This window comes from Symphalangus syndactylus, chromosome 14 (assembly GCF_028878055.3).
Source record: "Symphalangus syndactylus isolate Jambi chromosome 14, NHGRI_mSymSyn1-v2.1_pri, whole genome shotgun sequence".
NCBI lineage: Eukaryota > Metazoa > Chordata > Mammalia > Primates > Hylobatidae > Symphalangus > Symphalangus syndactylus.
This window is the reverse complement of record NC_072436.2, coordinates 26,349,717-26,373,257: the sequence shown is the minus strand read 5'-3', so window position 1 is coordinate 26,373,257 and position 23,541 is coordinate 26,349,717. Positions and strand designations below refer to the sequence as shown.

Genomic DNA, 23,541 nt, shown 5'->3' with positions numbered 1-23,541 from the left:
TCCTGCCTCAGCCTCTCCGAGTAGCTGGGACTACAGGCGCCCGCCACCACGCCCGGCTAATTTTTTGTATTTTTTTAGTAGAGACGGGGTTTCACCGTGGTCTCGATCTCCTGACCTCGTGATCCGCCCGCCTCGGCCTCCCAAAGTGCTGGGATTACAAGCGTGAGCCACCGCGCCCGGCCAACGTCCTTCATTTTTAAAGTTGAATGTTTCACTCTTGTCCGTGTGAAGAGTCCACCAAACAGGCTTTGTGTGAGCATTTCTTTCACCTGGGTGCAGGCGGGCTGAGTCCGAAAAGAGTCAGTGAAGGGAGATAAGGGTGGGGCCATTTTATAGGATTTGGATAGGTAGAGGAAAATTACAGTCAAAGGGGGTTGTTCTCTGGCGGGCAGGGGCAGGGGACACAAGGTGCTCAGTAGGGGAACTTTTGAGCCAGGATGAGCCAGGAGAAGGAATTTCACAAGGTAATGTCATCAGTTAAGGCAGGAACAGGCCATTTTCACTTTTGTGATTCTTCGGTTACTTCAGGCCATCTGGCTGTATACGTGCAGGTCACAGGTGATATGATGGCTTAGCTTGGGCTCAGAGGCCTGACAGAATGATATTCCATTGCATGTATAAGCTACATTTTGTTTGTCCATTCATCTATTGGTGGGCATTTAGGTTGTTTCCACCTTTTAGCTGTTGTGAATGATGTTGTGTGCAGATTCAAACAATGTCTGTTTGAGTCCTGGCTTTCAATTTTTGGTGTCTATACCTAAAAATAGAATTGCTGTATCCTATTTCTATGTTGTATTTAATTATCCCTACAGGAACATGGAAAAACCAATGCTCCTGACTGTAACACCTTTTAGCTGAAATTAAGCCCATATTTTTTGTTGTTTTCACATAAATAACAATTACTTTTGCTTCTTTAAAAAGGGATGGATTTTTTAAAGGCTGATAAATTATGTATTTATCTTTGCATGTTCATAATGATCGGATCTGTGATTTCACAAAGGGAAAGAGCAGATTGTATTTTGTATTCAGGTATGGTGCGGCCAGCAGATCAGGACATGGTTGCCACTGAAAGACACTTTATTACTCACAGTTCCCAAGCTGAAGGGCCACGGCCCCACACCAAGCCAAGCCACACAGGAAAGCCTTTATTGGGGTTTTCTCAGGAAGGAGCAGGCAAGGCCAGGTAAACAGGTTTAAGATTGGCTGGTTTGAATAACTTCAGCAGGCTCCGGGGTGTAGGAGCTGCCCCTAGTTTTCTGATGCCTGCCTTTGGGTGATTAGGGCAGGAAAATAATGTCCTACCCTGTAAGAGCCCAAGAAAGCAAGTGGAAGCATGGCTTTGTTTCGGTTAGTTTGCATGTGAAAGGCATCCAAGTGGAAAGTTGTTTGTTTTCCAAAGGAATTAGCTCTGCCTGAAATAGTCAGTCCCTCCCTGAGCTGCAGGGACCCAGATGCCAAAGCATCAGATACAGAACCAGAAAACACAGTTATTACACACTTTAATAAAGTCATTAAATCACGGACAACAATGGAGTCCCAATAGACTTGCATACCTAAGGTCTGAAAGAGTTCTCAGTGCTAGCTGTCTATTACAATAACTTGGGGGAAGTTTCTAAAATGTAATTTCCTGCTCCCACCCCCAAGCCAATTGAATGAATACCTTTGGGCACTGATCATGTTAAAAGTTTCCCCGGTGATTCTCTTGTGCATTTGGGGTTGAGAACCATTGGCCTAAGACAATGTTTCTCAAAGTCTGAACCACAAACAGCAACAACAGCATCTCTTGAGAACTTGTTAGAAATGCAAATTCTCAGGCCCACCCCAGCCCTGCTGAGTCAGAAACTCTGGGTAGGACCCAGCCCTGTGGGGTTGTAGAAGCCCTCCAGGTGATACTGAAGCCCACTCGAGTTTGAGGGCCACTGGTCCGGGGTAAGGAGCGTCAGCAAGTTAACCATAGTGTCCCTCCCATCACACTCCGACCCAGTCTCACTCAGTGCCCTGTAGCAATGTCTCAGCAAAGCTCAGCTAACATGTTTTGGTCACAAACTATTTGTCCGCATGAGGCGGGGCTGTTCTTTCAGGTAGGAGAAGTCAGTGCAATTTGGAGGTTTTCAGGCTCTCCCTGCCCCTGTAGTCTCCAAACATTTTGCTTACAAGCAATGCCATTACAGCAACCAGGAGGGACTGAGATCAGCTAGGAAACACAATATGCAGTCCCTGCCATAGTGGCTGGAGAGCCCTGAGGTTCCCACAGGAGGCAACAGTTCAGAGGGTTTTGAAAGCCAGGTGAGACTGGAGCAGCCTGTCTGCGCAGAACACATGCACTCACACCCTGCTTAGTGCAATCTGTGATTGGTCACTTAAGCACTCTTCGAGTATCTTCAAATGCAAATTTGATATGCAGAGCAACTGAATAAGTAGCAAAAACTGTGAGGCTTTACAAAGAAGTGATTAAAAGGAAACAGAGTATCTACAAAGGAGAAATTGAGTGAATAAGTGGGTTTTCCTCATTGGAAGAAAATCATTGCATAAAATAAGCATGAATGGTAAACAGAGTGGAAGAAAAAAATCATTGGGTGGCTTTTCTCCATTGACAAGAGGCTGGTTTTCTGACATCACAGACCTGGATTCTAATCTCAGCTCCTCCCTTTACCAGCTGTGAATTGGGGAAAATTAATTAAATTCTAAATTTGGTTTCCTCATCTACAAAATGGGATTGATAGTACCTACCCAATCATTTGCTTAAGGATTAAATAAGATAATGCTAGTAAAATGCTTGGCTTTGTGCTTTTCATCAACACTCAAATTTAACTACCACTTCTGCTATTAATACTATCATTAGCATTATTATTAGCACAGTGATCTAGAGTAAGTGCCCCCAAATATTAGCTGTTCTTCCTAGTATTATTATTATTATTAGGAATTCTGAGTGTCTCCATTATACTCACATCTAAGAAAAGGGCTGTAACTAACCAGACAAACCAAGGACCCCCAAACCCCATGAAAAATATATTTTCCCAAAATTCAAAAACTTTATTTAAGTCTTCTACTTAAAAGGAGCCTTCCCTTTAACAGAAAAGGATAAATTGTGCTGCTATAACAAACCTCAACATCTCAGTGGCTTAACACCACAAAGGTTTGTTTCTTGCTCATGTCCCAGTCAAATGTGAGTCAATTGGCACCTGTCCTCCAAGGGGTAATTCAGGGACCCAGGCAGCTTCTATCTGAAGATATATTCTTAAAGCCCAGGCTTAGAAATGGCTTATGCTATGTGGCTTTCACCCACTCACTAATCCGAGTTCTAGAATTAGTCTTATCTCTCTCATTCAGGCTAATTATTCTGATACCGATAAATCCACTTATCACATAGCATGAACTGGGCCTTATCAACCATCATGGTAGTTCTCAACTGAATGTACTAGTTGGTCTACAACCCTGCACTAAATTGAGCATAAGTGTAGTCTGGCAGGTATGAATTGAGTGGTATAATTACCTCCTTCATTCAGAGACTGTACTTCTATTAATGTAGCCTGAGTTTGTGTTCTTTTTTGGGAGGGGTGGTCGGGGGCAAGTGATATTGAACTGATCATCAACTGAAATTGCTGTGGGTATACAACAGATTCAGTGCCCTGTCATCAATGTTTTCTCTTTTTTTCAATCTGAAAAGAAGTATTCATTATGGAAAAAGTCCACAAGAAAAACATAAATTGAAAATATTTGTTTTCTGTAGTGTATTCATTAGTACCACCTATCCACCCTACGCAGGTGACAAGTCTCCCTGGAGTGGGCTTTATAGACCAAGCTTATTACTGGCAAATGCTGAGAAAGGTAGCTGCCAAGGCTTGACTGCCCCTGCAATAACAATAACAAAAATAAAAAACCTAAAATAATAAGTATCTTATACTGACCTTTCCTGTTTACCTTGCTGTAGGTACCACATCTGTGTGACTGTGCTGATCTACTTCCTCCCCCTGCTGGTGATTGGCTATGCATACACCGTAGTGGGAATCACACTATGGGCCAGTGAGATCCCCGGGGACTCCTCTGACCGCTACCATGAGCAAGTCTCTGCCAAGCGCAAGGTGAGCAGGAGGCAGGCAGAACTAACCCATCCTGGCACAGATAACAGGCTGTGGAGAAGGGATGGCACACTTGTGAGCCCCAGAGGCAGCAAGCACAAAATATCCCTAGGTATGGGGAGCAACAGAGAGGAGGAGAGGAATCTTTCTTCAGTGTCTTTGGAACCTAGATCTGGCTGGACAGGCATGAGCCACTTCGCTTGCTCTTAAAGAGTAATTGCAACCTCTTGATCCATTAAAACACACACACACACACACACACACACACACACACTTAAATAAAAAATCAGTGAAGAGAGATTTGGTCCTCTTCTTGTTATTTATTTAAAGTTTGACAAGATAATACATTCACGTGGTTCAAACATCAAAAAGCATTCAAAGGAACAAAATTATAGTGATGAAGAACGGATCAGGGGTTTCCAGGAGTCAGTGTTTGGGGGGGCTTGGGAGGAGTGGCCTACAAAGCGAGTGCGTGAGTGAGTTTCTTTGCAGTGATGGAGCAGCTCTGTATCCTGACTGTGGTGGTGTTTTCTTTTTTTTTTTTTTTTTGAGACAGAGTCTCGCTCTGTCGCCCAGGCTGGAGTGCAATGGGCACGATCTCGGCTCACTGCAAGCTCCACCTCCTGGGTTCACACCATTCTCCTGCCTCAGCCTCCCGAGTAGCTGGGACTACAGGCATGTGCCACCTCGCCTGGCTAATTTTTTGTATTTTTAGCAGAGACGGGGTTTCACCATGTTAGCCAGGATGGTCTCGATCTCCTGACCTCGTGATCTGCCCGCCTCGGCCTCCCAAAGTGCTGGGATTACAGGCGTGAGCCACCGCTCCAAGCCTAGGTGTTTTCATCTATACCTGTGATGAAGTTTCATAAATCTATACGCCAAAAATACAGTGCATGTAAAAACTGGCAAAACCCCACATATAGTCAGTAGTTTGATGAATGGTCAGTGTCCTGGTTTTGATAATGTGGTATGGTTATGTAAGATGATATCACTGGAGGAGGCTAGGTGAAGAGTACCTGGAACTGCTTTGCACCACTTTTGCAACTTCTCGAGGGCCTTCGATTAGTTCAAAATGAAACATTAAAAAAAAATTTAATTATTATCATGGAAAGCCTCTCTGCCTTCTAGATCTGTCATCTACCCAGGTCCTGAGCTTGCACACACACACACAGATATGCCTACAATGGTAACCATCTGTTTCTTAACCCTTCTAGCTATTGGCACTTATAAATAAGTAAATATATATTATTTTCTCTTCTTTTTTACACAAATAGTAAATACACACTGTTCTCACTTATTTCACTTAAAATTGACAAGATCTTTGAAAATCAGTATATAAAGAGCTTTCTCATTCCTTTTTTTTTTCTTTGGTACTTCTTTGCATAGTATTCTCTGTTGGTACTTCTCTGCATAGCATTGTATGAATGCTATAGAGTTCTTTGCTAAAGATGTCTTGGGAAGGGGTTACATCGCATGGTGTCTTAGTCCATTTGGGCTGCTGTAACAAAATGCCTTTGACTGGGAGCTTATAAAAAAATAGAAATTGATTTCTCACAGCTCTAGTGGCTAGAAGGCCCAAGATCAAAGCACAGACAGATTTGGTGTTTCAGGAGGGCCTGCTTCCTGGTTCATGGATGGCACTTTCTAAGTCCTCAGATGGTGGAAGGGGCGAGGGGTCTTTCTCAGGCCTATTTTATAAGGGCACTAATTTAATTGATGAGGGCTCTGACCTGAAGACCTAATTAGTTCCCAAAGGCCACCTCCTAATACCATCACCTTAGGGGTTAGGATTTCAACATATAAATTTGAAGCAACACAAACATTCAGATCATAGTATCCAGTATTCACAAAACCTTTTAAATTGCTTTTAAACATCTGGCACTCTCTGACTGCAGCTAGTCAAATCTTTTCCCTTCTCCTTCCCTCCCCCTCAGTCTCCAAATCAAGCAGCTTGTCCTAGCTCACTACGTCTCCCCTTGTCCCACCTATTCTGCTGTGCCCACCCACCCAGCCTGCTGCTCCAGGCCTTTTCCTCCTGAACACCCTTTTACCTTTGCTAGTTAATTTGTCTCCCTGGGTTCCTCCAGTCCTGAAGAATAATGTAACACAGTAGTCCCCAAATGTGAGCATGCATCAGAATCATCTGAAGGGTTTGTCACACTCAGAATTTGGGGTCCTATCCCCAGAGTTTCTGATTCAGTAAGTCTGAAATAGGGTCCAAGAATTTGCATTTCTAACAAGTTCCGAGGGGATGGTGATGATGCTGGTTCTGGGACCACACTCTGAGAACAGCTGACATAACCAAAGTCCTGTAGCACCACATAGTAAGGATCCTTTCTCCTCCTTGAAGGGGTTTCTTTTAAATACTCCCCTCTTCATCCCATACTGTGCACAGTGAGGGCATGGGAGGAGAGAGGAAGCAGCCATGAGAGAGGCGGATGTGCTGGTGGTCTCACCTGTCTCACACTCTTGCCAGGTGGTCAAAATGATGATCGTCGTGGTGTGCACCTTCGCCATCTGCTGGCTGCCCTTCCACATCTTCTTCCTCCTGCCCTACATCAACCCTGATCTCTACCTGAAGAAGTTTATCCAGCAGGTCTACCTGGCCATCATGTGGCTGGCCATGAGCTCCACTATGTACAACCCCATCATCTACTGCTGCCTCAATGACAGGTGAGGATCCCAACCCCATGAGCTCTCCAGGGACCACAAGACCACCTACATACACAGTGGCCAAGCGTCCATCCTAAATGAGTAAACCCAGCTGTGATACAAGAGGGACAAGTGGGGACTGCAGCTAACTTGTCATCACACAACTCAGCCTGGCTGATTATCACCATCCAGGAATGGGACCCCGGAGTGGACTGATTTTCTTTTTTCTTTTCCAAGGGGAACCAGAAATCCATATTATTGTCCAAAGTCTTCTGATTTTTAAATACTGGCAACTAGTGGAGGAATTAAAAACTTCTGTGGTTAATGCATGGAAGGCAGGTCTGCAAGCTGGATCCAGGCTCCAGGCCATGGCCTGTGAGTTTGTTCACTCTGCTCTATGGATCCAGTACGCAGCGGGCTATGCATGCAGAAAGAGAATTTCATCCCCCCACAGAGCATATTCACCCTTTCTGATCTCTCACCGTCTTTTTCCCATTCCATCTTATGATCTGAGCAGTTTTACCCATTTTCTTGCAGCAGTTCCAGCAGGACAAGGTAAGGCAAAAAGGAATTTTGACCCCAGAGGCCTGATTCCTGCCCTCACTTAGTCGAAGGGGTTGGGGAGAGCCATCCTGCAGCAGAAGCCAATGTCAGAGAAGTAAGAGAAGGCAGAGCCCATCAAGAATGGTGGTCAGCAGTAGGGAATTCACCATGGGGTGCAGAGGGCTCCCAAAAGCAGGCAGGGACACACAAGGCTGCAGCACAGTCTGTCATCCAGAGCATCACCAGCCTCTGGATGGGGAAGGAGGCGGGAGAGGAATAAAATGCTTGTTACCATCTTTATATCCATCAGTCCTCAGCCTGTAAGGTGCCTTCTGTGAATTAGACACTCAGGTACTAGGAATTTGGGGAAAGACATTCTCTTCAACTTGTCCAAAGGGTCTCTGTTAGTCTAACTCACACATTCACCCTTATTTCTAAGAGTTTCATGACCCACCTACACTTTTTTTAGGTTAAGTCTAACAGCATGCCTTTAAGTAGAGGTTAATTCTTCCTATTTAACAACCAGAGAAACTGAGGCACACTGAAGGAACATGACTGGCAGAGACTTCTCCTTCAGTTAACAGGCTACTCGAGGGGAAGGACTGAATCTTGATGTGTGTTTTTACCTCCCAGTAACTAGCACAGTTCTGTGCACATAGTAAACACTTGGTGAATGCGTTTTGTTGAGGTAGAATTGACCCAAGTCTGCTGACACCATGTGAGGGGAGACAGCATAGTTCAGGGCCACCCCCAGTAAAGACGTGTTTCACATAAAGATTGTTCCAGTATTGGATTTTTTTTCTAGTCTTGGATTTGACCTTATTGACTGACCCTTAAGCCTTTTTGGCCTCAGCATCTCCAGCTGTCATTTAATTTTAAAAACAATAAAAGAATCACGCTTGGGTATGTCCATGTGCTAACAAGCTGATGCAGTGGTGGGCAGCCCTCTGAGCAGGCCGTCCCAAAGGATCACCTCTTCATCTGCTCACTCTCCAGGTTCCGTCTGGGCTTCAAGCATGCCTTCCGGTGCTGCCCCTTCATCAGCGCCGGCGACTATGAGGGGCTGGAAATGAAATCCACCCGGTATCTCCAGACCCAGGGCAGTGTGTACAAAGTCAGCCGCCTGGAGACCACCATCTCCACAGTGGTGGGGGCCCACGAGGAGGAGCCAGAGGATGGCCCCAAGGCCACACCCTCGTCCCTGGACCTGACCTCCAACTGCTCTTCACGAAGTGACTCCAAGACCATGACAGAGAGCTTCAGCTTCTCCTCCAATGTGCTCTCCTAGGCCACAGGGCTTTTGGCAGATGCAGCCCCCACTGCCTTTGACCTGCCTCCCTTCATGCATGGAAATTCTCTTCATCTGGAACCATCAGAAACACCCTCACATTGGGGCTTGCAAAAAGGGTCAGTATGGCTTAGGGAAAACATTCCATCCTCAAGTCAAAAAATCTCAATATGTCCCTATCTTTGCCACCCTCATGCTGTGTGACTCAAACCAAATCACTAAACTTTGCTGAGCCTGTAAAATAAAAGATAGGACCAGCTTTTCCCAAAAGCCCATTCATTCCATGATTCTGGAAGTGACTTTGGCTGCATGCGACTGCTCATTTCGGGATGAATTCTGCAGCATAGCTGCAGACCCGGAAGACTCATTTTCCTGGGGCCCCATGTTACTTCAATAAAGTTATCTCAGATTAGCCTCCTGCAGCTGGAGGCTCCTATCACCCCAGCCTACACTTGACAGGGTGAACAAAAGAAGGCACCACATAACATCTAAATGAAAAATTTAGCCCTGTCTTCTAAGCATCTGTGAAAAGAAACATATGTATTCCCCTTTTTGGCATCTCAGTATTTCAATACATTTATATCATGAGATTGAGAACCTCGGGCTTCCACATTATGTCCCCAGTGACTGTCCTGAGCAGCCGACGCAAGCAGAATATGTCCACTGATACCTGCTAATGTCTCTTACAGACCAGGAATTGGGAGACTTGCACTACATTTAATGTGTAGCTGACCCTGTTTTCCTACTTGTAAACAAGGGGACTAAACTAGATAATCTAAGTGTTCCTTCAAATCTTAACATCCCGTGGTTTAAGGATTGTATGAGTTTTTTTGTTTGTTTTACAAAAAAAAACAAAACGAAGAATAAAAGAACAGAAAAGAATAGGAGCAGTGAGTCTCGTAACTAATACCCAATTCCTGGAGATGTAGCAACTGCTAAGGCCATCTGTAACTATCCATCTCAGACATTCTCCAATTTATCTTAAAATCCTGAGTACATTCCTTCTCCTGGAAGGTTTTGGCTTTTGACAGAGCAGAGGACTTCATGCCAAGGCCTGCATCCATCCAGCTTTGGCAGGCAGAATTTCATAGCTGCAGAACACTGTCAGAGAAGACAAACGTGGGCTTCCTGCTTTGACCTTTTGGGTGTTTAGGGTGGGGACCCTAACCTTCATTCTTAGTTTTACACTAGCATCGTGCTCATATGTGCGACAAGCAAGAAGGCTGCACTTTTTGCAGATCCACTTCTGGGAAGAGGGCATCTTGCATCTTCCCTTCAGACTCTCTGAATGTCTCCTCCCTGCCCCATGGCTTTGCCAGCTTCCATCTCTAAGGGGTAGAATGACTCATCAACCCTAAAGGACAGTCTTCCAAGAGCCATGAACTGAATGCTTTATATCCTAATTTAGATTTAGAGTTTCCAGAAGGTGAGCATGCAGTTTTGTTTTTGTTTTTTTCTGTCTCCCAGATCTGTATTTTTTCCAGATATGGCTGGAAGCAGAAGCTTCTTGTAACATCCATAAATGTCCTCCTGGTAGTTTGCATAATGGATGCACATGTGCCGCATCCATAGCATTAAGGGGAGAACAGTGCACGGTTTACAGCCTTTGCCAACCCTACTGGCTCTAATTCTACCAGGGCATCCACAGGCCTGGGGGAAGAAGCAACAGTATAAGCCAGAAAACCTTGAGAACCACATTCTCTAAAGCAGCATGGAAAGTATTAAATAAACTAAGTGAAGCCAGATCACTGCAGATATATAAATGGAAGACAAAATTTAGCAGCAATGAAAGTTAGGGCCCTAAGCATTAGTCATACTTCCAATAGAGAATCTTGCTGTGTATGGATTACTCACTTTGGAAGAATGTAAAGAGCTAACATGATTATGAGAAGTACTTGAGAAGATGGTGTCAAGAAGTTGGGGACATCACATCTGTGGAAGAGAAGGTTAGAGTTGAGCTCAACAAGGATTAACTGAGCGGCTGCTCTGGACTTTGCCCTCAGCTGGGAACACACAGACCCTGCAGCTCTTGAGGAGCCTACCTTATTGGCCATCACTAACTAACTCACCAGTCCTAGTGAGTCTAAGCTGCCCAGCAGTCTTGGAGGCATCTGAGAGGACAGATTCTCCACAGCATTCTAAAAACCCACACTCAACATGGGCAGTCAAGCCAAAGACTGGGACCTTTGGAGAGCCTCTGGAATGAGGGTTCTCTGGGGTACTTCCAAAGGGAGCTGGCAGTCAGTCCAGGGGACCTAAAGGAACATGGTTGAACAGCATCATCTCTGTGCATAGTAAGAGGGAATGTTGGGTGGTCCGGGCAGTTTCCAATATGGCAAAGCATCTGCTTGGAGAGTGCCAGCAAGCCTTCCTCTGACCCAGTCTCCAATGTCCACTAACTTATAAAATTGTCATCAACTCCCACATGTGAGAAACACCATGATTTGTACTGTGCATGGGTCACATTCTTATTCTAGAAATGTGTCACCCTGTGTTTATCCAAGTGTGTTTCCTTGGTGTAATGTCCAGTAGTAATAGAATATGAAATATCAAGGAACCTTCTTTGTCACGTGACTTCCAAAATGTGAGATCTCATTGCTGTCACTGTGATATTTGTATTGTGCCAATCTCTTCCTCCTCATGCTTTCTCAGGGAGGAGCCTTGATGTATATCATGAACTCACAGTTCCTAGATCACAGTAATTGAGCGGGGGGCTTTATCGGAGGAGCTAGAGAACAAGAGTCCCTCTCCTCCTTACCCCCCAACAGAATACTAAGAGATAAGGACTGAGTGGAATCCTGGAGAAAGGGGACTCAGGAACTGACCTCATTGGCCTGATTTGTGGGAGAAGAGTATAAGTGGAGAGGGGTCATTCCTGAGGTTTCCATGTTTTCCAGCCCGGTCTCCTGGAAAGAGTCTTTATACAGAAATAAAGTATGTGTTTCACTCCCTTGTGCCTCTGTCTCTTCTCTAGGAGTCCTAAACATCCTATAGGATGCTAAATGGGATGGTACTAGGAACCCTAATAACTTGCATAGCTAGAAGGATGGAATCAATGTTCAGCAAACTCTTAACTCTGTGATGAAATGGGTTGGGAAGATGTGGGAACAGTTCCCAGGTTGAGATCTCAGAAGGGAGGTGGGATTATGTGAAATGACAGTGATGTTGCCTATGAACAGAGCTGTATCAGGATGCAGACACGACAATAGCATTATAAGCACAAGTGTTTTCACAGGACAGGAGGTTGGGGGGAATAACACCTGAGAAAGACAAAGGGGAAAGAAAGCAGAAGTACTCAGGGACAGCCTTCAGACCACCATGCCAATCTGACACCTGGGGAAAAAAAGGGTGGTTAGAAGAGCCTCAGACTGTGGTGCAGCTCCCAGCCCAACACGTGCAAAGATTGCCCAGAGAGACATTGCATGTTAGCAGAAATGGCCAGGCCTGATGCCCTGCCATGCTCAGCCACTGGCTGGGGCTCTCTGGGGAAAGTGTTCAGTGTTTGAACACCATGGTGGATGCCGAAGCCCTGCAGCTGGAGGCTGCCAGCCAAGTGCCCTGCCATTCTTCCTCAAAGAGGGATCTGAGCCATGTACCTCCACAACTACCACCCAAGCTTTGATCCAGCCCCATGTGTTGGAAAACACACGTCAGGAAACCTGTGGCAGGCTTTGAAACATCAGTGATAATCCCTGTGAGCCCTGGCAATCTGCCTCCTACACCTTGGGTTGCCTGTCCTCTGTGCCACCTCACTCCCAGCAGCTCCATCAAAAGAACAATAAGCAGCTGGTAACAGACTTGTAGTGGCAACAACTGCAAAGGCACTGAAAGAGGGAGTTTTGAGAAGATAGACTATCTAACAGTTAATATCAGAAACAAGTAATAAAGATGTTTTATTTAAATTGAGGCATCTTCAACGGGGGCATGTGGATAAGCTTTAAGGAATCCACAAGTCCCCTCCAAGATCCCCACAAATCATATGTCAAACGTTGTGTGTGTTTAATAAGAGGTGCAATTAAAGCTGAATCTTCTCAAAAGAAATCATTCACCCTCTGCTCCCCAGGAGGAGGAGACAATTTAAATTGTTTATAAAAGAGTCACAAGGAACTGGAGACTTTCAGAGCAGTGAGAGGCAGATGAGCCCCGGGAGAACCAGAATGGCTGCTGGGAAGCTAGAAATAGCTTTGGAATAAAATCATAGCTCACCTCAGATACTCAGATGAGTTAAAGCTGTAGAATGTCATTTAAAATATTTGTGGCAGTAAAAATGCCAAATTCATGATGAAGGGGTATGCTCACTCTTTACTTGTTAGCTGAGGGAAGACTACGAATTGAAGAAATTATAAATCAAGAAATAACACAGGATGCGGAGTGCAGACATTCCCGTGCAGAGGCAAAGTCATTTTCACTTATTCCTAGGCATGTGTGGCCTGCCTGCACGATGAAAGTGCTCAGCCTTGGGCACCACAACTGGCTTTAGTAATACTCTCTAATGGAGCTCCTGAGCTCAGAATCCAAGAGCAGTATTTCAGTCACAGCTCCCAGCACAGTGGGTATGGTGGGGACACACAAAAATGTTCTTCTCCTTCATCTTCAAAGGTGAAAGGAGCATCTGATTGTAGAAATTGCTTCTCTGAACCCCACAGGCAATGCTCTGAGACACTGTTATTTATTTCTACCAAGTTCAGGAAAACAGAGGAAGAGGATGGAGACCATGGAGCCTCATATCTCACAAGCACCAAATTCAGCATCAAGGAGTTGCATACTTTGGTCCTGGCTTCTCTCTCAAGCTGGGCAGCTTCCAAGGGGAAAAGACTGACAATTAGAAACAAGTGACTAAACAACATCAGCAATAACATGAACCCCAAGGGCCAGCTGCCCTGTTGCAGTCACTATCTGATGGCATGTTAGCTGTACATATTCCATGTTAGCTGCAGAGATTTTCATACAGATTCAAAACTAGGTTCCCTACATTTTGTGTATCTCTCTCTCTCTCTTGCTCTCTCTTCCACCTTCCTTCCTTCCTTTATTTCTTCTTCTTACTTCCAGTTTCTGTTTGTTTTCTACTCTTTCATCTGACACTGCTCCCAACCCTGGAAGCCCTCTCCTCCCAACGCTCTCTATGCTGAAATCTCTAGGTTTTACCTCACTACTCTAGATGCTTTACTGATGCACTAATTAACAGAAGACTTGGTATGTGTTATAGACTGCAGCTTTGTGTCCTTCCCCAAATTCAAATGCTGAAATCACCCAATATGATGAGTCGAGGGCTTTGGAAAGTAATTAGGTCATGAGGGAGGTGCCCTCATGATGGGATTAGTCCCTTATAAGAGACACAAGAGAGCTTGTATCTCTCTCTCTGCTCCCTGCCATAGGAAGGACAAGGTAAGAACATGGACATCAGCAAACTAGGAAGACCGCCTTGACCAGAAACTGACCATATTGACACAACAACCTTGGACTTCTAGCTTCCAAAACTGTAGGAAATAAATTTCTGTTGTTTATGCTACTCAGTCTATGGCATTCTGTTATAGCAGCCCCAGCTACCTAAGACAATGAGAACCTATCCATCCCTACTCACAAATTCCCATTACCCATCTCTCCAAAGCCCCTCACCCATCATATGTAGTCACCCACCCTCACTCTCCCTTTATTCCCTAACCCTCTCACCCACTTTCCCAAACTGAGATGGCTTTCACAGCAGGATGCCCAAGTTGGTCCCAACATTAAAAAGAAGCAGCTGAACAGAAGAAGGCACTACAGCTGCTCTACACCAGCATGCAGGACCTCAGAGCTCATCCCCAGTGATCACCACGGGCAGGCGGCCCTTGCCTTTCCTGTGTGCTCCCCTCATGCTGCAGAGCTCTTTGGCCTGGGTGTTCATCTGTATACTAACTGGAGTGGGAAAAGTCACACAGTGCAAGATACCCTCAAGGTCCTTGCTTGATAGAGGAAAAGGGCACATGAGTGAAAATAGAAATGTGTGCTCCCAAAAAGTTTGAAGCTCTGAAAAGTGGAAGAACAAAACTGTTTCCTTCCCTCTCCCCATTTCAAATGTTATAATAATGACTACGATAACAACAGGCATTACTCTGTAGATCTTGTGCCAAGCACTGGATGTGCATTATCACATTTAATCCTCATACTCCATGAAATCAGTATTGTTGTCCTTAACTTAATTTGAGAACAATGGGGCATAGTTGAAGTAACTTCTCTGAAATTTCTTTGCCAGAAGTGAACCTCAGTGGTGACCAATTCCAAAAGCCCAAGGTCTTAAGAAAGATCCTCTTCTTTCTCTTTTATTTATCATATTCCTGGACCTCTATCCTTTTCTTAAAGATGCCCCAACCCATGCTGGCATGACCTCCCTACACACATTGCCAGGAAGCTAGTTGATATGGTAGTATTTCAAGGAGTAGCAAGCTTCCATAACCCCATTAGATCATTGGACAAATATTTCAAAGGGTAAATTGTCTTCACAGTCACTATAGTCATCCCTACGATTAGGTAAGATGTGCAGCTGGACTCTAACTATGATTTGAAGAGTGCTTGCCAAGATTTCCCGCTGAAATTAATCTTGGTACATTTAGTCTTGAGTGCACAAAATTCCCCAGATATATATTTCTTTGGAGAATAAAGTCTTCTTTTAGAAAGACAAATGTCACTAGGCAGGATAATATCTCATGTTTACAACTAAAAAGTTAGATATCCCTGTCCTGCCCAGAAGGCCAAACTCACCTAGATATTGGGGTCAGGAGTGTGGAGTGAGACTGCTTGATTGCCTGAGAAAATGAGGGTGTCCTGAAGCTAAGATGAGCCAGAAAATTACCTAAAAGGCTGCCCACAGGATTGCTGATTCAGGAAAGAAAGGTAAGCTCAGTACCCAAGCAAAGGAACCAGGAATTTGAAAACTAGAAGGACCAAGTGAATGGTTTTCAAACCCTAATGTGCATAATTTACTTAGTAAGTTTGCCAAAATCTGGATTCCTGGCCTCATTCCCAGAGACTCTGAGCGCTGGCTAGGCCAAGGAATCTGCATTTTAACAAGCATGTCAGTGATTATAGTGCAGATGGCCCATGGCACCACCAGAGTAGGCAAAATAGAAACAGAAAATGGGCTGGAAAGTCGATGAGGAGGGGCTTTGACAGGAAAGAATGAAGTATGAGCAGGCGAATGGAGGGGATTCCTAACACGCAGGGCTTGCCTCACATGGTCAAGGTAGCCTCTCAAAGGACTGGGCATGAGAAGCTGACTGGGTGCATGGATGCAGGGTCAGCACCACCAGAGGGAAGAGAGACAGTGTGAGGAGCTGTAGGGACGTGGGGTTACCACCTAATCCACTTCTCAACTTTGCCCTATCTGGACATTTCCAGTGTTATTTTTTCCAACATTTTAATTCTATTCCTCTGAAGGAAGGAATCTCACTATCCCCCACCTACTACTCCCTGTTTTAGTCTTCCTTTATGGAAATTTGCCAAATCAAAACTAAAATCTAACACTTTCACTTTCTAGATTTTCAGACATATGCCATAGCGGCTGACTTCTGGGAGGCCCTAATCTTGAGTAGTGTCCAACTCAGAGTGGAATTGTTTGTATTTCCTAAATTCGAAAACAATTCCCAGAGCATTTTATAGGAAAATATTTTTATACAATCCTAACATTCAACCCAATTTTATGGCTTTGTTGATTACTTACAGCTTCCCTTTTATGCTCAACTCAGATTCATATCCAAGCAAGGAAAGAAGTCTATATAATAGAGCAATATTGTTTATGTGGGCAGTGGGAAAGAGGGAGAAGGAAATCGAAAAGCAACTGAGACAAAAACAGCAGAAGTCAGATAGATTTTTCTCTTCTAACAAGTAAAAAAATAATAATAATAAACTATAACCCACAACTCTTCCCAGTTTTATCCATCTTTAGATAACAGTACTGGGTTCCATGATATATCATGATGACAGGAACAGCCTCTAGCATGTGGTTAGGAGCTGGATACACAGTATCTGCATATTGCTTTTTGGCTACATAATAAGAGAAAGGCTAATTGTGAGATTTCCCAAAACCCATTCTTTCAACAAATATTTACCAAAACCCTAGAAATATTTCTTCACAGAAGATAACTCATTCCCATGGACGGAGGGCAATGTTGGTGCTTTGATACACCAGAAATAATCTTTGATGACCCCTCTGACAAGAAATATAAAGCATCCTTCGAGCCAGGGCACCTAGCTCTTCATCCATTCACTCTTTGATCTCCTGCAACACACCAGGCCCAATGCTGGCATCAGGATGCAACAGGAGTAAAAACAGACATGGTTCCCACTAGAAACAGCTTTCAGGCTTATGGAAATGTATGCTAATCAAATCACCCCACTAATGAGAGTATAATTAACAGCTGAGATAAGGATGATTAACGGAAGAAAGGCTCTTTTATGAGAGCCTGTAACAATAACAAAAAAACTGGATCCACAACTTGAGGTCAGGAAAATCTTCCCTGAGAAAATGAGACCCTGAAGACGAGCAAGAGTTCATTAGACAGAGAAGGGAAAGACTTTCCCAAGAACTGGTGTGGAGAAAGTCCTGTGACTAAAGAGAATATAGCATTTTGAGGTATTGAAAAAACAAGAATAATGTGCCTGCTTGGAAGAGGGAAGAGAACATAGTAGGTGAGGCTGGAAAAGAGGGAGGCAGAGAGTGTTGGAGAACCTTGTAGACCATGATAAGAATTATCAAAGGAAGTCACAAAAAGATTTAGAAAGTGATAGGATCAATCTGCTTTTGGAAAAGATCACTCCAGCTGAAGGGAAGCTAAATTAAAAGACAATTGCTATCATTCACGGAAGAAGAGATGGGGTCTTAGACTAAATTGGTGGGTGTGGATGGGTAGGAAATGGATGAATTTTAGAAGTGTTTAGAAACTATATGAGAAACTTTTGTTTGGTGATGGCACTGGTTGTAAGGAGAGGGGAGGTTTCAAGGGTGAATTTGGTTTTTCTTATGTAACTAGTTAAATGATGCCACCATTTATTGAAACAAAGAACATTGGGATACCAAGCTTCGGAGAGGAGAGAAGCAGAAATATTATGGGTTTGATTTAAACATGCTATGTGAGATAACTTTTAGACGTCAAAGAAGGCATCAACTAAGCAGTTGGGCTGAGAATATAAATTTGCAATTCAATTAGAGATGGCAGTTGATGCTATGGGCATGAATAAACTTGCCAAGTGTGATAGCAGTGGGTAATCAACTGCAACTTTTAATAGCTGAGTAGAAGAGGAGTCAGATTGTGCCCAGAGAGAAGAAAAGAAAACAGGGAATGTGGTGTCTTGGAGGCCAATGAAAGAGAATATTCCAAGAAAAGATCTCTGTGATGTTGAATACTGAGAATTAGTAGAGAAAGAGGGTAAATAGAAAAGGCCTGGTAAGTTTAATGATCAAAAGATCAGTGGTGGCCTTACCAAGAGCTGTTTGAAAGGAGTCATGAGTTAAAAGCAGATCACAGTGAGCTGAAGAATGAACATATGATGAAGAAAGAAATAGAAATGCAAACCTACAGAACTCCTTCTAAAAGGCTAGTTTAGAAGTAGAGGGCAGAGAAGATGGTAGCTAGAGGTAGTATGGGACCAAGGGAGATATTTTAAATTTGTATTTGTTGTTCAATAAAATAGACTTGAACATAATTTCCTGCCTCGAAGGATAATCCTTTTGAGAAAGCACAGCTGAATATACAGGAGAGAAAACAGAGAATTATTAGTGGACAATTTCTGAGAAAGCAGGACAGTGGAAGGCAGAGCACAGCAAGAAGATGGCAGACAAAGGGGGAAGGCAGTCTAGCAGACTCGATGGTTGGATATCAGAGAAATTCTTCTGGCTGATGGTTTCAATTTTCTCTGAGATGCAGAAAGCAAGGTCTTCTACTAGGAAGGAGGCAGGAAGTTGTGGAACAAGGCTATAAGCATACAGAAGATTTCAAATAATCATTGCAGATTCCCTAGAAACTGTGATTTAGTAGTTCTGGGGCAGTGCCTCCAAATCAACATTTTAAACAAATCACACAGCTGATTCTGATACAGGCACCAGGCTTTGAGAAACACTGGCCAAGTGTTTCAAGACATGTTCCTTTTTGTGACCTCATGTGAAACCCACCGTCAAGAGCAGAAGAAATAGATGTTTCCAAAAAGATCATACTGGAGTACACAATTCCAGGGAGTTGTTTGACCAAAGCAGCTCTGGAGCCATTCTTGACCTTATGGGAAATTTAATAGATCTTAATTCAGTTCCAAGGCACTCAATATTAACTCAAACTAGTCTTTTATTCTGAATTTAGGTCCTTGTTCTAACAACAAGGTGCAATGAACTGAAGGTTTGTGCCCCCACCTCCAAAATTCATGGGCTGAAACCTAATCACCAATGTGATGGTACTTGGAAGAGGGTCCTTTGGGAAATTAGATCATGAGGATGAAGCTCTCATGAATGAGCCTAGATCCGTATAAAAGAGACTCCAGAGAGGTCTTTGTTCCCGTTTGTCATGTGAGGACACAGCAAGAAGACAACTGTCTGTGAACAGGGAAGAGAGTCCTCACCAAACACTGAATCTGCTGTTGCCTTGATCGTGGACTTCCCACCCTCCTGAGCTGAGAGAAAAAAAATGTCTGTTATTCAAGTCTGTGGTATTTTTCTTACTAGCTGGATCATACTTAGAGACCAGGATTATATTTTGTCCATGTTCCACTCAACCATGTTCCACTCAACCCTTCCATCCCCAGAATTACCACGAGTTACAACACTAATCCTTATCTAATTTATCTATGAGAATTTCAAGGTAACGATACATGAGTGTGCACAAAAAGATAGATCAACTTCACCCAGCTTAATTTTGAAAGAATAACTGTACAAGTTTTACAAAAGCATTGTAACTATGCCAAGATTATACATCTTGACACAAAAATAGTTTCTGTCCATGAATTTGAAGCCTGAGGATAGATTGATGAACTCTACAAAGGGTCTTACTTGGTTTTTGGTCATCTTCTTAACGAACTTCCCCTCATCTTTGCTTGGTTAACTGCCATTTATCCTTCAAATCCTAGATCAAATGTTACTTTCTTGAAAATGTTTCCCATCACCCTCAGTCCCATTCCAAATAGATCCCCACATTTATTCTCTCTTATATCATCCTGTTCTCTTCCTTCATGGCACTATCACAATTTCTAATATAAATGATTTGTATGAATTTTTTTAAAGTATGTAATCTCTATTAGACTGTAAATCCTATGGCAAAGAACTTAGTTTTGCTTTACAATGTACACCCATTTCTTAGCATGGTATCAGGCACAAAGTGCTGATTTTAGATTAGATTAGCTTAATAAATATCTTTTGAGTAAATACAGTAAATGAGTGAATAAATAATTGAGATAGAATGAAGTTTAATAGGGGCTGATAATATTATAGCGGTGTTTGAAATCTATTTTTTCTTCATACTAAATATTCAGTTAAGCGATACAAATCTGAAATATGTCTCTAGAGTGAAGCTAACAGAAGGTTTAAATATTACTTGTAGAGAAATAGTTCTATGATTAGGAAAAAATAATTAGTTATCCTTTTTTGAAGATGGGTAAACCCCATTTTGAGTTTTCGAGGTACACAAGGAGACTATATTGCTTAATATTAGATGGTTCACAGATAGTGATATGCTGGTAAATATTTAATAACTGGCTCTCTGGAAAAAATATTTTTGTAACAGTTGCTGGTTTTCCCAGTGTAAATATTACCACTGTGGCCAATTTCAAACTACCAATGATTTAATAACCATCTCACTAAATTTCTAAAAAAATGGACAATTGACTCTCACAAGGTGGTACAGATCAGTTGTAGTACACTATTACGGACATGGTACTGAAGTGCTGAAAATTTTCTAAGTCACCATCTTCTCTGCCATGTTTGATAATATAACCCTTGGTAATTGAATCAAGGACTTCATTCAAGAGTTAGAGTAGATATTTACATTTTTTTCATTCAACAGTTAGGCCAGGCATGGTGGCTCGTGCCTGTAATCCTAACATTTTGGGAGGCCAAGGTGGGTGGATCACTTGAGGTCAGGAGTTTGAAACCAGCCTGGCCAACATGGGGAAACCCTGTCTCTAGTAAAAACACAAAAATTAGCCAGGCGTGGTGGCACATACCTGTAATTCCAGCTACTCAGGAGGCTAAGGCAGGAGAATTGCTTGAACCCAGGAGATGGAGGTTCAGACCACTGAACTGAGATCAGACCACTGAACTCCAGCCTGGGTGACAGAGTGAGACTCCGTCTTAAAAACAAACAAACAAACAAACAAAGTTAGAGTAGATCAATAGATCAAACTTCTTTCTAAGAAAGAAAACAAATCTGGCATTTTTTGAAATTATCACCATGGCTCATTTCTGTATAGAAGCAGGCTGACTTCCCCTGAGGCTTTCAACTTTAATAAATCTGTATAAACTACATCCGGTCATTTGGAACATCACAGGGTCCACATATACATTAGGAAGTCAACCCTACGCCATCCTTGCTGGTTTCCAGAGCAACGTGTAGTGATAGCTCTCCAAGCACTAGTCAGTCTAGCTGAGAGATGTGATACCCAGAAAAGAAAATCTAAGGCAGTGGCTCTCAAATTTTTTTGACTGGTCACTTAGTCAGAGAAAACTATTCCAATAGACAAAATTCCATGAGGACAACACCCGGAAACAAAGACGTTTTGAGAAGATCATACAAACAGTAACTTCAGCAATACTGTTAATGCAAATATACATCACAGCCCATTGTGGGGCTAGCCAAATGAACTTCAGAAAAATAAATTAATACATTAAAAATCAAGCACAGTTTCCAAGGAAAAGTCCAATAAACTCAGGGTACTGCTAATGATGAACTGATAAGAAGCCCTCCCATTCTCTGATCTTTGCAGTGTGATCAAGCACTGTGGAGTAGCCAGACTTCTTGGTAGAATGCTGAATTAGGATCCTCAGCAAATTTTTGTATAATGTTAATGTGAGTTTTTTGAACACCAAATTTTAGTAACCCTTAATATTTCACTTAGTAGTTACTGGTAAGCAACTTACTGAAAGTCTCTAGAATTGCACATCTTTGCCCTTATTAATTTGTATTTTTTAAGTTAGTTCCCTCCTCAACTGATGTATCTTCATGGCTTACTGCATGGCCAAGAACCATATCTGAGATGGGTTGTCTAGGAGTTGTGCAATCCAGCCATTCCTGTAGGTCCCCTCTGCAATGTTACTTGATACTGTGAGGCAGCCCTATGCTTGGACCACATTAGCTGTGGCTCCTGTTGGACACCTTCGCTATGCTCTTGGCTAAAAACAACTAAATACAATCTGCTTCTGCATTTGCTGTAAAACAGTTATTGTGAATAGTATTAGTGTTTATTAATGCGTCAATGTATTTATTAATTACATTAATAATTATTAAATTATTTTTAAATAATGTAATTAATAATTACATTATTGAGGACCTTAACCATTATTAAATTATTAAAAACTTAATAATTATTAATTTAACAATGTAATATATATGTAATTTTAAATCATGCTGATGATAATAGTTAATGTTTATTTGAGTTTACTATGTGTCAATCACAAGTCTAAGGGTTCAGCATGTTCTGCTTTGTTTAATCTTCATATACCCCTAAGGAAGAAGGTGCTATTATAAGTCCATTTAGCCACAATGTCACACCACACTCCTTAAATAATCTCTGCATGAGAATTTTTTTTGAAGTTTACTGCCAAGAAAATTTTTACTCTACTGGGAAACCGCTGTACTTCCTCCTTCCTGATCTTGAGTTGTGTAATATTCATTGCCTGTCTTTTATCCCTGGATTCCAGAAACTTCACAATAGAATTTTGAGTCTCACACAGGCTGGTGTTATCTTATCATTAGTATACTTGTTTCCGTGTATTTATCTTTGTCTGACTCCATTTTCATTTTATTTGCTTTGTTGCATACATTCTTGCTAATAATTGCCTCAGAACTTTTTGGAAAGAGGAAAAGCAGAAATAAATTTAATTAAACACACAAAAAATACACACTTTGACTTTATCCTAAGAGCATTACACTTGAGGAATCAGTAAATGGAGATTGAGAACGACAGCCCCATCACTTGGGACAAGTTTGAAACAATTTGGGAAGTAAAATATCTTTTCCTGGAGCTTCCAGGATATGATGGCTATTCGTATGTTTTAATGAGAATAGAGTTATTGACTCTCATCTGGGGAGATCCCTGAGATCTACAGCAAAGCTCTTGCACAGAATATCAGAGGTCTTTAAAGGAGGTGGAATTTCTCCTATTATAGAAATCATCGGCCGGGCGCGGTGGCTCACGCTTGTAATCCCAGCACTTTGGGAGGCCGAGGCGGGTGGATCACGAGGTCAGGAGTTCAAGACCAGCATGGCCAACATAGTGAAACCCCATCTCTACTAAAAATACAAAAATTAGCCGGGTGTGGTGGCACACGCCTGTAGTCCCAGCTACTCGGGAGGCTGAGGTGGGAGAACCACTTGAACCCAGGAGGCAGAGGTTGCAGTGAGCTGAGACCATGCCATTGCACTCCAGTCTGGGTGACAGAGTGAAACTCTGTCTCAAAAAAAAAAAGAAAAAAAAAAGAAATCATCCCAGAAGCAGCTATCTTAGTACACATGCACCTATTCAGTGCCCTTTGCTGTAATATGAATATATTATTTAAGGGAAATATTTTATTTATAAAATATTTTAACCTTAAGCATGCATGTGTTGCTAGGGGTCAGAGGAACAAAGAATTATGCAACTATCGCACTCTGTTTCTTCTGGCAAATGAGTACAGCTGCTCATAAGAGTAAACATATAAGAAAATAATAATAATAATAATGTATTCAGAATAAAAAGGTTTATTACCACTCTTTTCTTTTATCTAATGGGATATGATATTGTCAGTGGGCTTCAAGCAATGGGTCTAGA

At 42.6% G+C, this 23,541-nt stretch overlaps 2 protein-coding genes across 4 annotated transcripts in view; one reads left to right on the top strand and one right to left on the bottom strand.

Moving 5' to 3' along the window:
* Window positions 1–11,512, top strand: part of TACR1 (tachykinin receptor 1) — a 168,046-nt gene extending 156,534 nt beyond the window's left edge. For both annotated transcript variants that reach the window (XM_055241864.2, XM_063616595.1), the window contains 3 exons: window positions 3,932–4,082; window positions 6,556–6,752; window positions 8,271–11,512. In XM_055241864.2, coding sequence (XP_055097839.1) covers window positions 3,932–4,082; window positions 6,556–6,752; window positions 8,271–8,562 — 640 coding nt within the window. In that variant the 3' untranslated portion in view covers window positions 8,563–11,512. The remainder of the gene's footprint in view (window positions 1–3,931; window positions 4,083–6,555; window positions 6,753–8,270) is intronic.
* The window catches only part of POLE4 (DNA polymerase epsilon 4, accessory subunit), a 162,304-nt gene that overhangs the window by 65,115 nt on the left and 73,648 nt on the right, over window positions 1–23,541 (bottom strand). The gene's annotated exons all lie outside the window — the stretch shown is intronic.